This window comes from Dipodomys spectabilis, unplaced genomic scaffold (assembly GCF_019054845.1).
Source record: "Dipodomys spectabilis isolate Male_0828 unplaced genomic scaffold, ASM1905484v1 ptg000034l, whole genome shotgun sequence".
In the NCBI taxonomy this organism is placed as follows: Eukaryota; Metazoa; Chordata; class Mammalia; order Rodentia; family Heteromyidae; genus Dipodomys; species Dipodomys spectabilis.
The window spans coordinates 4,384,842-4,397,500 of NW_024870711.1; the positions used below are offsets into that span (position 1 = coordinate 4,384,842).

At 48.7% G+C, this 12,659-nt stretch overlaps 1 protein-coding gene across 1 annotated transcript in view; it reads right to left on the reverse strand.

The window, feature by feature from the left end:
• Positions 1 to 55: 55 nt before the first annotated feature.
• Positions 56 to 12,659, reverse strand: part of LOC122105875 (transient receptor potential cation channel subfamily V member 6) — a 14,083-nt gene continuing 1,479 nt past the window's right edge. Inside the window, exons 2-15 of the mRNA XM_042677133.1 lie at positions 6,457 to 6,554; positions 6,210 to 6,332; positions 5,726 to 5,863; positions 5,324 to 5,422; positions 5,025 to 5,197; positions 4,500 to 4,646; positions 4,210 to 4,422; positions 3,922 to 4,008; positions 3,746 to 3,822; positions 3,362 to 3,527; positions 2,831 to 2,897; positions 2,289 to 2,557; positions 1,130 to 1,236; positions 56 to 743 (exon numbers count right to left, since the gene is read on the reverse strand). Coding sequence (XP_042533067.1) covers positions 452 to 743; positions 1,130 to 1,236; positions 2,289 to 2,557; positions 2,831 to 2,897; positions 3,362 to 3,527; positions 3,746 to 3,822; positions 3,922 to 4,008; positions 4,210 to 4,422; positions 4,500 to 4,646; positions 5,025 to 5,197; positions 5,324 to 5,422; positions 5,726 to 5,863; positions 6,210 to 6,332; positions 6,457 to 6,554 — 2,056 coding nt within the window. The 3' untranslated portion in view covers positions 56 to 451. The remainder of the gene's footprint in view (positions 744 to 1,129; positions 1,237 to 2,288; positions 2,558 to 2,830; positions 2,898 to 3,361; positions 3,528 to 3,745; positions 3,823 to 3,921; positions 4,009 to 4,209; positions 4,423 to 4,499; positions 4,647 to 5,024; positions 5,198 to 5,323; positions 5,423 to 5,725; positions 5,864 to 6,209; positions 6,333 to 6,456; positions 6,555 to 12,659) is intronic.

A 12,659-nucleotide genomic window follows, 5' to 3' on the forward strand; every position in this document is an offset into this window, starting at 1 on the left:
GAGGGCTCAGGGAGGCCCTCAGGAGGGGCAGATTGGTGGGTGAGATGGCAAGACACTAATGAAGAGGGGGGGGGGCAGGGAACAGGAAATGACTTTATTGGAAGGTGATGAGGCTCAGCCTAGCCTGTCTGTCCCTCAGACACCTGTCCACATGCCCAGTGCTTCAACTCTCCACTGCTCTCCCATTTAAGACACACAGGGGGTGGAAACAGGTGATGGAGAAGGCAAGCCTGTCCTTAAAGTGCTCAGATGAGTAGTGGGACTTCCACAAGAGAATAAAGGATTCTTGTGTTGAGGAGAAGACCACAGCGTTCCCCCTTCTCTTGGCTCCCAAGTGGAAGGAGTTGTAGAGACCCAGGACAGTTTGTCCCAGCATGCCTCCCTTTGCGTTCATTTTGACTCCACTTTCCCACTTGGACTCGGTGTCGTTGGGTGTGGATGGGTTTTGTTCTCAGACCTGGTACTCCCAGCCTTCCCCATCTTCCACGCCTCTGTTGACGATGCCCCGCAAGTCCCTGCGCAGGGTGCCTTGCCGAAGCCTTTCCCAGTTGGTGCTGCTGCGGGAGGTGCTCCGAGACACAGAGGGTGTGGGAAAGGACAGGTAGGGACCAAAGGGACGGCCCAGCTCCAGTTTTCCCCCTGAGTCTTTGTCCAAGTCCTCCGAGCAGAGGACATCTTGTGGCTGGAAGGCCTGGGCGTAGCGTAGAATCCGCTGCCGGTTGAGATCCTGCCTGTCTTCCACCCTGTGGAGCACGAGAAGAAGACTTGAGAAGCGTTGAAGAACGTCTGTAAGACCAACTCCGATCTTCCGTTCGCTCCCTCACCTCCGCCCCACTAATGTTGGCCCTTCTCCTTTTCTGTAGCCAGCTTTCAGAAAGCAGCAGGTGGTGGTCCTCCAGCTCTGAGGATGTTTAGGGCTCCAAGCTCCAAATGAAAGCCCTTCCCCAAGAGCGGAACTCAGGCAATAGGCTTTGGACCCCAGTAACTATGTCAACCTCCATAGGAGGAAGCGGGAAGTCATCTAAGGGAAGAACCACCTCCATAGGAGGAAGCAGGAAGTCATCTAAGGGAAGAACCACCATGGAAAGATATTTGGTTAGGGAACACCCACCCTGGCACCATCACTCACCGTAGGAACCAGCGGTCCCCCAGCCCATAGTCGCGCCCACAGATCCCTGAGCGAGGCCACAAGCAGCGAGGCAACTTCCGCTCGAGCATCACCGTGGTGGCCACCACCTACATTCAGGGACAGGAGAGGTGACAGAAAGAGGAGGTTGTCAGAGAGGCCCAGACTGAGGAATGCAGCTGGGGCAGGGGCAGCCAGGTAGAGGAATACGTTTAGTAAATGCATGGCAACTAGGGAGCTCATCGTTTCCCAGAGGTGGGATGGGACACCTCTGAACCAAGGTGGCAGTGGGATTCTCCAGGAGAGAATTCTCTGTAAGAGAGAACTGACAAAACTGACAAGGCCCACAATTCACCCTGTGATGTGAGAACATTGTAAAGTCGGGCAGAGGCCGGTGAGACACCACAGCTTCCTTTGGAAGGGACGACTTCATTCTAAGATGGACAGAGATATGAGCTGGATGGGCCTCAGACTATTTTGACCCTACATAAAATCCATTTATAAGTCTAATGCATTCAACTTGGAAATCTAATATCAGTATGTTTTCATGGAGAGAATATTTCCCTGTTTAGGCAGCTGGGTGTCACTCCATTTCTAATACACCGCAGTTAAATGCCTTCCAGGATATGGAATTTCCATTTTTATTTTGTGGAAATTACTTTTTTTTGAGATAAACTCTTTTTTTCCACCTCAGTATCTTCTTAAAAAAGGGATTTGATTCATAGCATTGTCTTTATGCACCTCGTGATGCTCTGAATGGTTATAGCTGCTGCTGCTCCTCGAGGAGGATTTTATGGTATATTTTTAACACTCGCAATTTTTTTTGGGTCAAATTCCACAGACTGAAGTCAAGAAAACTTCATATTTTCTTACTGGGGAGCAAGATTTACCAAATGAATTTTTAGCCACCCCTCGCTTTTTGTTTTTTGATCCTTCTAGAACAGACAGGCTTTACTTGTTGAAAGAAGTGTGAGGGATTCTTTCCAGAGAGTCCAGTATTTCTCAGTACTGTGGTTAATCCAAATCTCATGTACCTTTGATATTATTCTGCATACTTACTCTACAAGAAGTAGCCAAAAAAATGTAAAGTTCAAGATAAAACAGTTACTGGGTAGGAATGGCAATATTTGCACTAAGCCCTCCCAGCCACCAGGGGGCTCACCTGGGCTCTCCAGAGCTCATCTCTCTCATGAGCCACTCGCCAGTGAGTGTCACCCATCATGGCAATGAGAAGGTTGAGCATGAGCAGGGTGGCGATGATGGCGAAGGCCGCGTAAGTGATGCTGTACATGAAGGGCAGATCCACGTCATAGTTGGCAGGGCCATCGATAATGGTGAGGAACAGTTCGAAGGTGCTGAACAGCGCCATGGGGTAGTCGTAGAAATGGCCCAGCTCGTCAGGGTCTTCTGTCTGGAAGATGATATAGAAGGCTGCTCCACCCAAGGGGGTGAGAGTTGCCATGGCAACCGTGTCATGACTAGCCCAGAGCCAGATCGTTGTCCCCTTTATCTCCCATATTGCCATCTCAGCCTAGCGAGACTCATCCTTCTGATCCCAAGAGCTACATTCCTGATTTTCTGTCACTCCCAAGTAACATCCCACCCTCAACTGCACAGCCTTCTCTGAGCTGACCTCTTTTCCTTATGTAGCCAGAGTCATTCCGCACTCTGTGAGTTCCCTCCCACCTTGGATAGGTGATTTACCAGAAGCAAAGCCCAGGATCACCACAGCCATCAACCAGCAGAATCGCATCAGGTCTCCAAAAATCATCTAGAGGGAAGGGAAGGCAGAGAGGATGTCACGCTTTTGGAGCAGTTGCCCCATCCAGTGCTTGTAGTCTAACTCCAGGTTAGGGATGGGTAGAGTACGGCATACAGGCCAAATCTGCCTGGCCTGTCATGATGTGGTTCTTAAACTAAGAGTAGTTTAAAAAGAAAAGAGAAGAAACAAAGAAAGGAGAGCAAGAAGGAAGGAAAGGGAAGGAGGGAATGAGAAAAAAGGAAAGAAGGAAGGAAGGGGAAGGAGGAAGGAAGGGAGGGAGGGAGGAAAAAGGAAGAAGAAAGAGGAGGGAAGCATGTAGGGAAAGGGAATGAGAAGAAAAGAAGAAAAAGAACATGCAACAAAGACCATATGATTCACGAACCCTGCACTATTTACTATCCAGCCCTCTGGAGAGTGTTTGCTTAGTCTTCTCTAGGAAGCATGTGGTGGTTGGGGGTGCGTGGGTGACTGACCTTCTGGATCATGATGGTGAAGGGTCCCAGCATCTGGAATCCTCGGGCAAAGTACATGACATTGCACCAGCCCAGCACCAGGGCAAAGGACATGGGCACCACCTCCCCATCCGTGTTGGTGAGCCGCATCACCATGGTTACCAGCACCATGAAGGCATAGGTGATACTGGAGGAAGACAGGAAGTGTGCGGTAAGAGAGGCTGGGCTCATCCTGAGGAAGTAGGTAGTCCCCATACATTCAAACTCAACCCCTGCCCGCTCCAAACACAGCTCACATCATTAAGGGCAAAGGATCTCCCACATTAGAAGTTCCTTTGGAGACTGGGAAGCCAGAGAGGGAAATGACCCCAAAGGAAGGAAGGCATGGGAGTAAAAGCGACTCACATGATGACATGGAATGGTCCCCCAAGAATGGTTTGTCCAAAGAAGCGAGTGACTCCCAACCTGAAGATGTCCGGAATCTGGAGCGAATTCAGGGACACACAAGACATTTACAGACCAGAGCTCAGGCTGGATCCCTGGGGCTGAGGGACTCATCCTGAATCCTGTCCACACCTTACCTCCACCAGCAGGATGATCACAGCCCCAATGATGGTCACCAGCTCCCCAACCAGCCGGAGGTCATCTTTGGGGGTCACATAAGCCTCCTGGGATGGGAGGGAGGAAGTATGGTTAAAACACGCAGGGCATCTGTACCTCTACCCTTTCAGCTCTGGGACCAGGGACCACTGGCTGTGTCAGAGATTCTTTCTAACGTCTCAGGTCTGGCTGGTCTCAGTCTCTGTCCCTAGAATAAGAATGGGTATCAGAGTCTTGCTTTGCCCCCTCTGCTCCTCTTCGGGTATTACCTGAAGCAGCTTCTGCTGTAGAAGGGTGTTGTCCCGGGGGTTGGTTCGGTTGGTGGTTCTGGGCTTGAGGGGGCGGTAGACGCAGCACATGGTGAAGCAGATGATGTACACCAAGTAGATGGCACCCAGCACGCAGAAGTAGGGCCGCCCATACCTCTTCCATTTGAAGCTCACCAGCTCCTTCACGGGTGTCTGGTCCAGGATCTGACGAGCCTGCATCGAAGAATAGGAAAGGCAGCTCCAAGACCCCAGCACCCCTTACCCACACCTCTGTTGCCAAGTCTCCATACCTCTCGCTTCTTGGTGGTGACAATAAGTTCCAACAAGGACTGCTCATCACCTGAGGAGTCGATCTCCGTGAGGTCGTAGAGGGTGGAGGTCAGCGGCCCATACGTCCACTGGATGTGCTTCCGCTTCTGCATCAGGTGCTGGAACATCTACAGCAAGTGGGATGGTCAGGACTCACAGGTACACGCCTCGCCCCAGTCCAGGAGGACCAGGGAGAGAAGGTGGTAGTCCTAATGACCACCTCTTGGAGGGCAGAGGAACCTAGGTTTGTCCCTCCTCATGACTCTCTCTAGAGCCTGGAGAGAGGGGAGGAGCAAGAAAGAGGGCCACGGTTCTACATTGGGCATTGCAGACAGCTTCGGCACGGGCTGTAGACTGCGTAAGCTGCCAACACTTCAGTGAGATACATTGGGCAAAGAAAGAAACAGGGACAAGGGACAAGAGAAGAGACAACTCCCAATCTGGGCTGGGAATGGCACCAAGGTGTCAAGGAGGAGTGTTTGCCTCTGCTTCCTCCAACTCCTCACCACAGTGTTGCCCTCCACTCCGGCCAGCTTGAAGGGGGTGAGGCCCTGGTGGTTGGGCACCAGCTCCAAGGACTGCAGGTGGTCCCCTCCATCATAAGACAGCAGCAGGTTGTACATCTGGCAGGCAAAGGTTTTGTTGGGCTGCAGGATGAGGATGTGAAGCACTGTGTTTCCTGGGGGAAGAGAGGGGCAGACTGTGGCCTCAGGCCCAAAGTCCTACTCTTTCCTGAAGTCAGCGGTGCCCCTCCCCCCCATACACTCCTGCAGCATCCCACACCCCACCTAACTCCCACTCTTACCCAGGGAGTCCTGGGCCCGAATGTCAGCTCCATGCTCAATGAGCAGCCGAACGATCTCCTCACTGCCCACACAGGCAGCAAAGGACAGCGGGTGCTCTCCTGGGAACACAGAGGCCGCTGGGTCAGGGATGGCAGATCCCAGGACAAGAAGGACATTCTGCCTGGGTGACTTCCTCCCCTTCCCCTATCTCAGCTGAGAGGAGCCAGAGGAAGGGACAGTGCGGAGGTCCTGAGGAGGAGGGGCCTCTGGCCTTAAGTTCTAGAAGGGCTGCCCCTCCCAGTGTCCCAACAGACAGAGCTTTCTTCTGGCACAGCTCTCTCATGCCTCGCCTGCCTTTGCCCCTGCCCAGCTCTCTGCAGCTCTTCACCTCCCCTTCCTGCCAGCGAGGCCCTGGCTCTCACCATAGTAGATGAGGTTGTGGGGGCTGAGGTGGAAGGCAAAGCCTGTAGCTCTGGCAGAGACGCTGGCCCCTCGGGCAAGCAGGGTACGCACCAGGTTCACGTTCTGGTTCATGACAGCGATGTGCAGTGCAGTCTGACCTGGCCCAGAGAGAGCCATGAGTCACAGGTCAGTCCCAAGGACCTGATAGGGATCCCTCCCAGGAGTACCCAGGGTCTCTGTCCCTAGGGTAGCCTGAGATGTGGGGAGGGAGCCCACGGGTGTTCATGAGGCTCATCTCTTTTCCCCTGCTCAAGGTCACTGGTATTTCAGAGATGCCATGCAATTCTAGTGGCATGCAAAGTGGACTCATGAGGAATGAAGAGAGATGTCTGGAGAAAGACTGAAGAGTAGGAATGCTCAGATGTCCCTTCACATGAACAACCACAGACACTGGCAGAAATACCCAACAGAAAGGCTGGCTCTTCTCTCCATCCTGGCTCTCACCTGCATACAGCTCAGATGTCATAGGTTCAAAGACCAACTCTGGGGCAGCTTCCATCAGCAACATGGCGGCATCCAGGTTGTCATACAGGGCAGCTATGTGCAGAGCCGTCTCCCCCATGGCTCCTGGCATTTACAGAGGAAAAACAAAAGGACATAAGGATGATCCAGCCTCCACATGCCAGGCTCTCCTCCAAATGCCCAAGTTATAGGCTGACCCAGAGATCCAGACTGGGGTACCACTTCTCACCTCTCTGGTGCACGTCACAGCCCTGATACTTGAGCAGCTTACTCAGCGTCTGGACATCATTTTCTTTGGCTGCTAGAAGGAGAGGAGACTCCCAGATCCTATCAGGAATGAGATGCGCAAGGGAGTGAAGCAAACTTGCCAAGTTGAGCAAGTGGCTTTCCTTGCTCAAACCCATGAACCTCAGCAGTAATGGATGCTAAAGCCCATGACCCGGCAAGGGGGAGTATTTAGGGTTCACCTAAACTCTTCCCACCACTGTTCCCCAACCAACCCATGGGCCCATATAGTCTGTGTAGAAGGGTTATCTTGACTGTTTTCCTCTTTTTCAGTGCCAAGAGCAGAATGCTCAGAGTATATGGTGTCTGAGCATATCAGACACTCTGAAAGATTTCAACTCCAGAATCATTTAGCCTTTATCTCTAGAGTGGTCCTGTTATAATCTCAATTGACTTTCACAAGAAGACTTGGGGCGTGTGTGGTTGGTGTGTGGTTGGTCTGTGTGTGTGTGTGTGTGTGTGTGTGTGTGCCCAGCATTAGCACTCATAAGGAATGGCAATTCTCAGGTTAACCCTTTGACCTACAAAATCTGATTCTGTAGTTCAAGAAAAGCCCCAACCAATTACTCTGTCTATTAGAGTTAAAGAAGCATTATTCAAGCTTATCGGTTATTGAAGTGCGGCCTCCTGCACGTGAAACATCTGATGTAAGAAATTCAAGGCAAGCGCAGGAGTTTCCATCTGTTTGCAAATAGCATGTATCATAGCTTGGAAAGCACCCTTCTCTATCATTCCTAGACCTGCTATCTTCGGGGCCTCAGGTGCTACTTTATTTCTTCTATTAGCACCTGTGAAGAAGCTGCAATGGAGAGGTCAATTATGAGAGATGCAGAACACGAGAGGATCCAATGTGGAGAATGGATTCATTAGATTCCTCATGGATCTGAATGTTCTCACATTTTCCCTTAAGCCTTCATGGGCTTACTCAATTTCAGATTCACAGTTGCTTTATGTTTTGCTGGTGGCTATGAATCTCTCCTTATTTATTATCTGCTTTTCACTTGTTTTAAGCAAAATTATCTTCTTTGGCTTTCCAGGTCAGCTCTCTAGTCTTACACCTACAATGAACTAAAAGTATCTTATTAAATCAGAATTTACCCCAACTTAAGACACATAAATCCTTTTTATTCAATTTAATCTCTCAGCCTGGAGCCATTTGCTCTTTCTAAGGGAGTGAATGAAATAAACCCTTCTATCTAGAGATAGCCAGTTAGGTGTCATATAAAATAACATCGACAGAAACCCACATCCTGAAATGCTGGCAGTGGCAGAAAACTATTTTGAAGCCAGAGGTAGAAATGGGAAGAGGACTCAGATCTCTCCCCATCCTAGCCTTTACTCTCCCCTATGGGCCCCAGGGCAATCCCCAGGCCACAGGAATCTGACATCTATGGTTCTGTCTCCAGTTAGTCCCTTTCTTTTTGTTCCTACTAAAGCTTACTAATTCATATCCTCTTTCTCTAGCCCAAGATTAGCCAGATACTCTTCTAATTGATTTCCCTGTACCCTATCTGCCCCTAGTCCATCCTTCTCGATGCTGTCAAGACTATCTTTCTAATCACAGCTTACAAGAGTCCAATGGATATAACAATGAGGCATACAAGACACTATGCTGAAAACAAACTTTACAACTTCGGGGTTGGAGGAGTTGGGGAGGTAGGGAATGAAGGGATAGTATTGGAAAAACAAAGGAGGGGATAACAATGCTCAATTGGCAATGAAGGCATTTCCTTACTCATGTAACTGTAACCCTTCCGTACAGTATCTTTACAATAAAAAAAAGAATCCAATGGATTCTTCAATGACGGAGAAGGAGGAATATGCACGCCTTTTGTGCCTGTTGTTGCTGCTTTTGAATTCCGCTCTTCCCAATCACTCCTCACACCAGGATTTCAGTCTCACTATAGTTATACCAGCTTTGGGAGGGATGCTTCACATGCAATGTATGCCTACTAACACTTGCTAGAGAATGAGTCTATCAGTAGATCTGCTAAATGTTGGTTTGGCTCTACTGTTCTCTTTATTATCATCCTGTAAGTCAATTTTCTGCAAACACACAATGCAAGCAGAAAAGAGTGTGCTGTGTATACAAGCACAACAGAAGAACAGGTTTACTGCACTGTTTGAGCCACTATCCCTACCAACCAATTGCCTAAAGCTTTTTTATGTAGATATTTTAGAGCTAGGACTAGCCTGGGGGAGATTACCCCCCACCACACACATACACACACACAAAAACATCACACACACATACATATCACACACACATACAGTCTCCCCAGAATGTTTCCCATTCTCTCCTTCGGTCTTCCCTTCATTCCAGCGCCCCACACTATGTGTCACTGTTAGTATACTCAGCAAGCTCTCTGTTGGTCTACATGTTTCTGAAGCTTGCATATGTTTTCCACTAGTCTCATCCTCGATGTGTCTCTTTTCTTGTCTCGGCTGATAGTGGCTCCTAGTGGGCCTGGGGAGGCCTTAGGGTTGCCAGATTTAACAAGTAAAAAGTCAAGCTGCTCAGTAAAATTGGAATTGGAATGATAGATAGATAACGTGTGTGTGTGTATGTGTGTGTGTGTGTGTGTGTATGTAATACTTGAAGACATACCCACATGCTAACAGTTTATCCATTGTTCATTTGAAATTCAAACTAAACTATATGTTCTATATTTTATCTGATGATATAGTTAGATCACACCCTGAAGGAAAAAACAGCTTATAACCCAAGCTAGCAGGATTTGGAGAGAAATGGCCTTTTCTGGTTGCAAACTCCTGAATCCAGCCAAAGAAAAGGAGAGAAATGGGGTTGGGGTATATGGAATGGTTTGGATGGTATCTGAGGGAGCCATTATTGGCAATAACATCACGGGGCCAGAAGGGGACAGCAGAGAAAGACCTAGCTCACAAGGTTGGCAGTAAGGACAGACCCCAGAGCACCGGACTCTCAGACTCCATTGAGGAAGTGCAAAGAGTACCAAAACTCTTATAGATTCTCCAGAAGCAGCCGATTTGTGGGAGATTAGATCACAATGGAGGGACAGAGTGTGCAGCTGCACCTAGTACATAGAAAGGACACTGCTAAACATCCCACACAGGATAAGCACCAAGAGTTATCCTGCCCAACATGCACTCATGCCAAAGTGGAGAAACCCTGATTTAGAGGTTCAACTATTCACGATTCGTTAAAGGAAAAGTGTTCTACACATGCACACATGCACACGCACACACACACACACACACATCCACACGGAATGAGAAATTCCCTATGCATGCAACATGTTTTCCAACAGATCATTAAACACTCAACTAAAGAAGAAACAAAAAGGTGAAGCCATTTAAGCTCCCACTGATTAAGTAGCAAAAATAAATTATAGAGCAAATCTAAAATTATAACAGTATGAAAGGCATTTGGAGGTTCAAGAATGCTTTGTTTTACTGGGCAATTAATTATAAAACTGAACAGCTAGCTCAGTATTGGGCCATTAGAAACCCAACTAAGGGGTCCTTGCCACAAAAACTAACCCATGTTTTGGTTGAATAAATCAGGCGATGCTGTGCTGCTCAGGGCCACCTCTGACAGCCACCAAGTAAGAGTCCTTGACTTCTCTCCTCTGTACCTCTGGCTTGATACCACACTCACATGTGTGGAAATCTGTGTGTGTGTGTTTGTGTGTGTGTGTGATGCGCAAGTTAGGCTCTGAGTTTAGTGCTAGGGAGAAAAATAAAGGTAGAAACTAAACAGTCCTGGGGAAAGGTCCAAATCAAGAACTGAAGGCTAGAAAATCACCATAAATGAAGTCTCATCTGTTCATGTATCAGATGGAGACAACAACTTCTGATCTCTGACGTGATTTGTTCAAGCAAGCCCATGCACCATTAACCATTGCTTGGTCCCTGTTATGCTTCATGCTCATCATGGTCGGAGGAGGGTTTTAGAGGCCACAGAAGGGAATGTAAGAGCATATGTGGATGCCACTGGTTTTCAACTGAAAAAGTCTTTCCTATTTCAGGAAAGGAAACTGAGGCACCCACGGTGAAGTTACTGCTGGACACACAGGGTTAACAGGCAGAGTGCCTAGCCAAGAACATAGCCCGAGGCACTTACCACTAAATTATGTGGTTCTTCTAGTTTTATGGCTCCTTCTGATTCCCCCCCCTTGGGAAGTAGGAGGTAGGCCTTGAGCAATGACCACGGATGAGAAAGAGCAGTCATGTGTGGCAGGTGGCGTACACTAGGCACTTGTGGGCTACTTCTTAGCTAAGGCGCCTGGCAGTAGGATGCGGAAGCCAATTCTGGGGAAAAGTGACTGCTGAGAGACTTGTTGTTGAGCTTTGTAAATTACAGCCACTCCTTTCTGCCTGTCAGTAGACATGTGCACGCAAGCAAGCGTGACTATATATGTTTGCTGAGACAGAAGTGCACAGTGTCCAGAGGTGGACCAGGGCTCAGTTTACACACGCACTTCAGTTCACACATACTCCTACAGGTATGTACAGAGTCAAGCGAAAACTCCCAGCATGATTGACTGCTGTTCCTTCTTAGGAGAGAAGGTGCCGGCATGGGAGGGGTGCAGACTTGGGTTTGGCAGTCTCTGTGAAGCTCCTAGCACACCCCATACCAGCCGAAATCAGATATAGCCGCTTCCTCCTCTACTCCCTTCAGACTGGTTTATACCCTTTTCGTGACTTTCTCACCAAGCTTACCTTTGACCTGAGTCCAGTCATCGGGTCCCTCAGGGGCACTGCTGCCACGATCCTCACAGATAGAAAAATCTAGATATGCTCAGTTCTCTGCCATACAGTGGGGTCACGTTTGCATGTCCTTTCTACATTTGTTTATTTATTTTGGTTTTTAGAGACAGGTTCTTCCTCCTTACCCACGTTGGCTAGACTCAATCCCCTAGTGCTCCTGCATCAGCCTCTAGAGTGCTGGGATTACAGGCATATTCTACCACATCTGGCCCTCTTGTCGACTTTAAATCAGCTCTAGATGACTTATAATACCTAATACCTTGTAAGGGCTAGGTGAAGGGAGAAAAAAACTTATACACATTGAGGACAGACAAAATCACAGCCTAACTGCAGAGCCTGTTAGCAAAACCATCATATTTCTTTTTAAAAACTTTTTTCTCTCCAAGGTTGACTGAATCTGCATCTTCAGATGAGTACATTTTACTCATCAGAACACGAGCTCCTTGAGAGTAAAAAATTAGCATACTCATTCTCTACCAATCTCATCAAACGCTTAATATACTGAAGATCAGGAAATGGGAAAACAAATCAGAGGGAGAGGTAATCTGGAAGAAATGGGAGAAAGTTGAGAGTTCAGCCGATACAGATCGCAGAGGGAATGAGTGACTGCAACCCTTTCCTTCCCACCCAAGCCCTCTCTACTCCACAGCATCCCACCTGACCCTAACATGAAGCTCCCCTCTGCATTCCCCCTTGGCACACTTCTGGGCCTACCTCCACATCTGACAGTTAGGATTCCATGAAACAGCTTGAGTGATTATAACTATACATCCATTGCTGCCCTTCTCTCACATCAACCCAGCCTTCGCGTGGCCACATCACCAGTATTTCCCTGGCCATCCCTGCTTAGCTGGTTACCAACACCTCTTCCCTTTATCTAGGTTGCTATGTGTAGCCTCGTAGACTCAAGCAATCTCAGCTCTTCCAGGAAGTATCCACTCAAAGAGCAGCCACAACTGTGGCCACCTGCTGTCTAGGAAGAAGAGGAATGAGAATCTGTGGAAACAGCTGAGAAGATCAGGGGATGCAGAGGGGGGGGGGGTATTCTAACTGGTACATCAGGCCTTCCTAGCTCAGGGCTACAGCCGCGGCCCACCTGTTGGTCATAAGGAGAGGTAGAAGCATTCAAGACGAATGCAGTCTCTTCTCAGCCAGGCTGTTTGCTTTAGCCCAAGTCCTCTACCTGGTCCTTCCCTCACCACACACAAGGATCCTTACCTACCCCTATGAAACCTGCAGGCTTTTCTGCACTCTGTAGCTGGTACCCCCAGCCCCAGGGTCCTAAGAGTGGGAAGAGGATGAGTAGAACCAGTGATGAACTCTCCTCTAACAACGATGCCTTTATGTTACCCCTAAGATGTCATCAACCAAACATGTGTCCCAGCCCCCATTCTC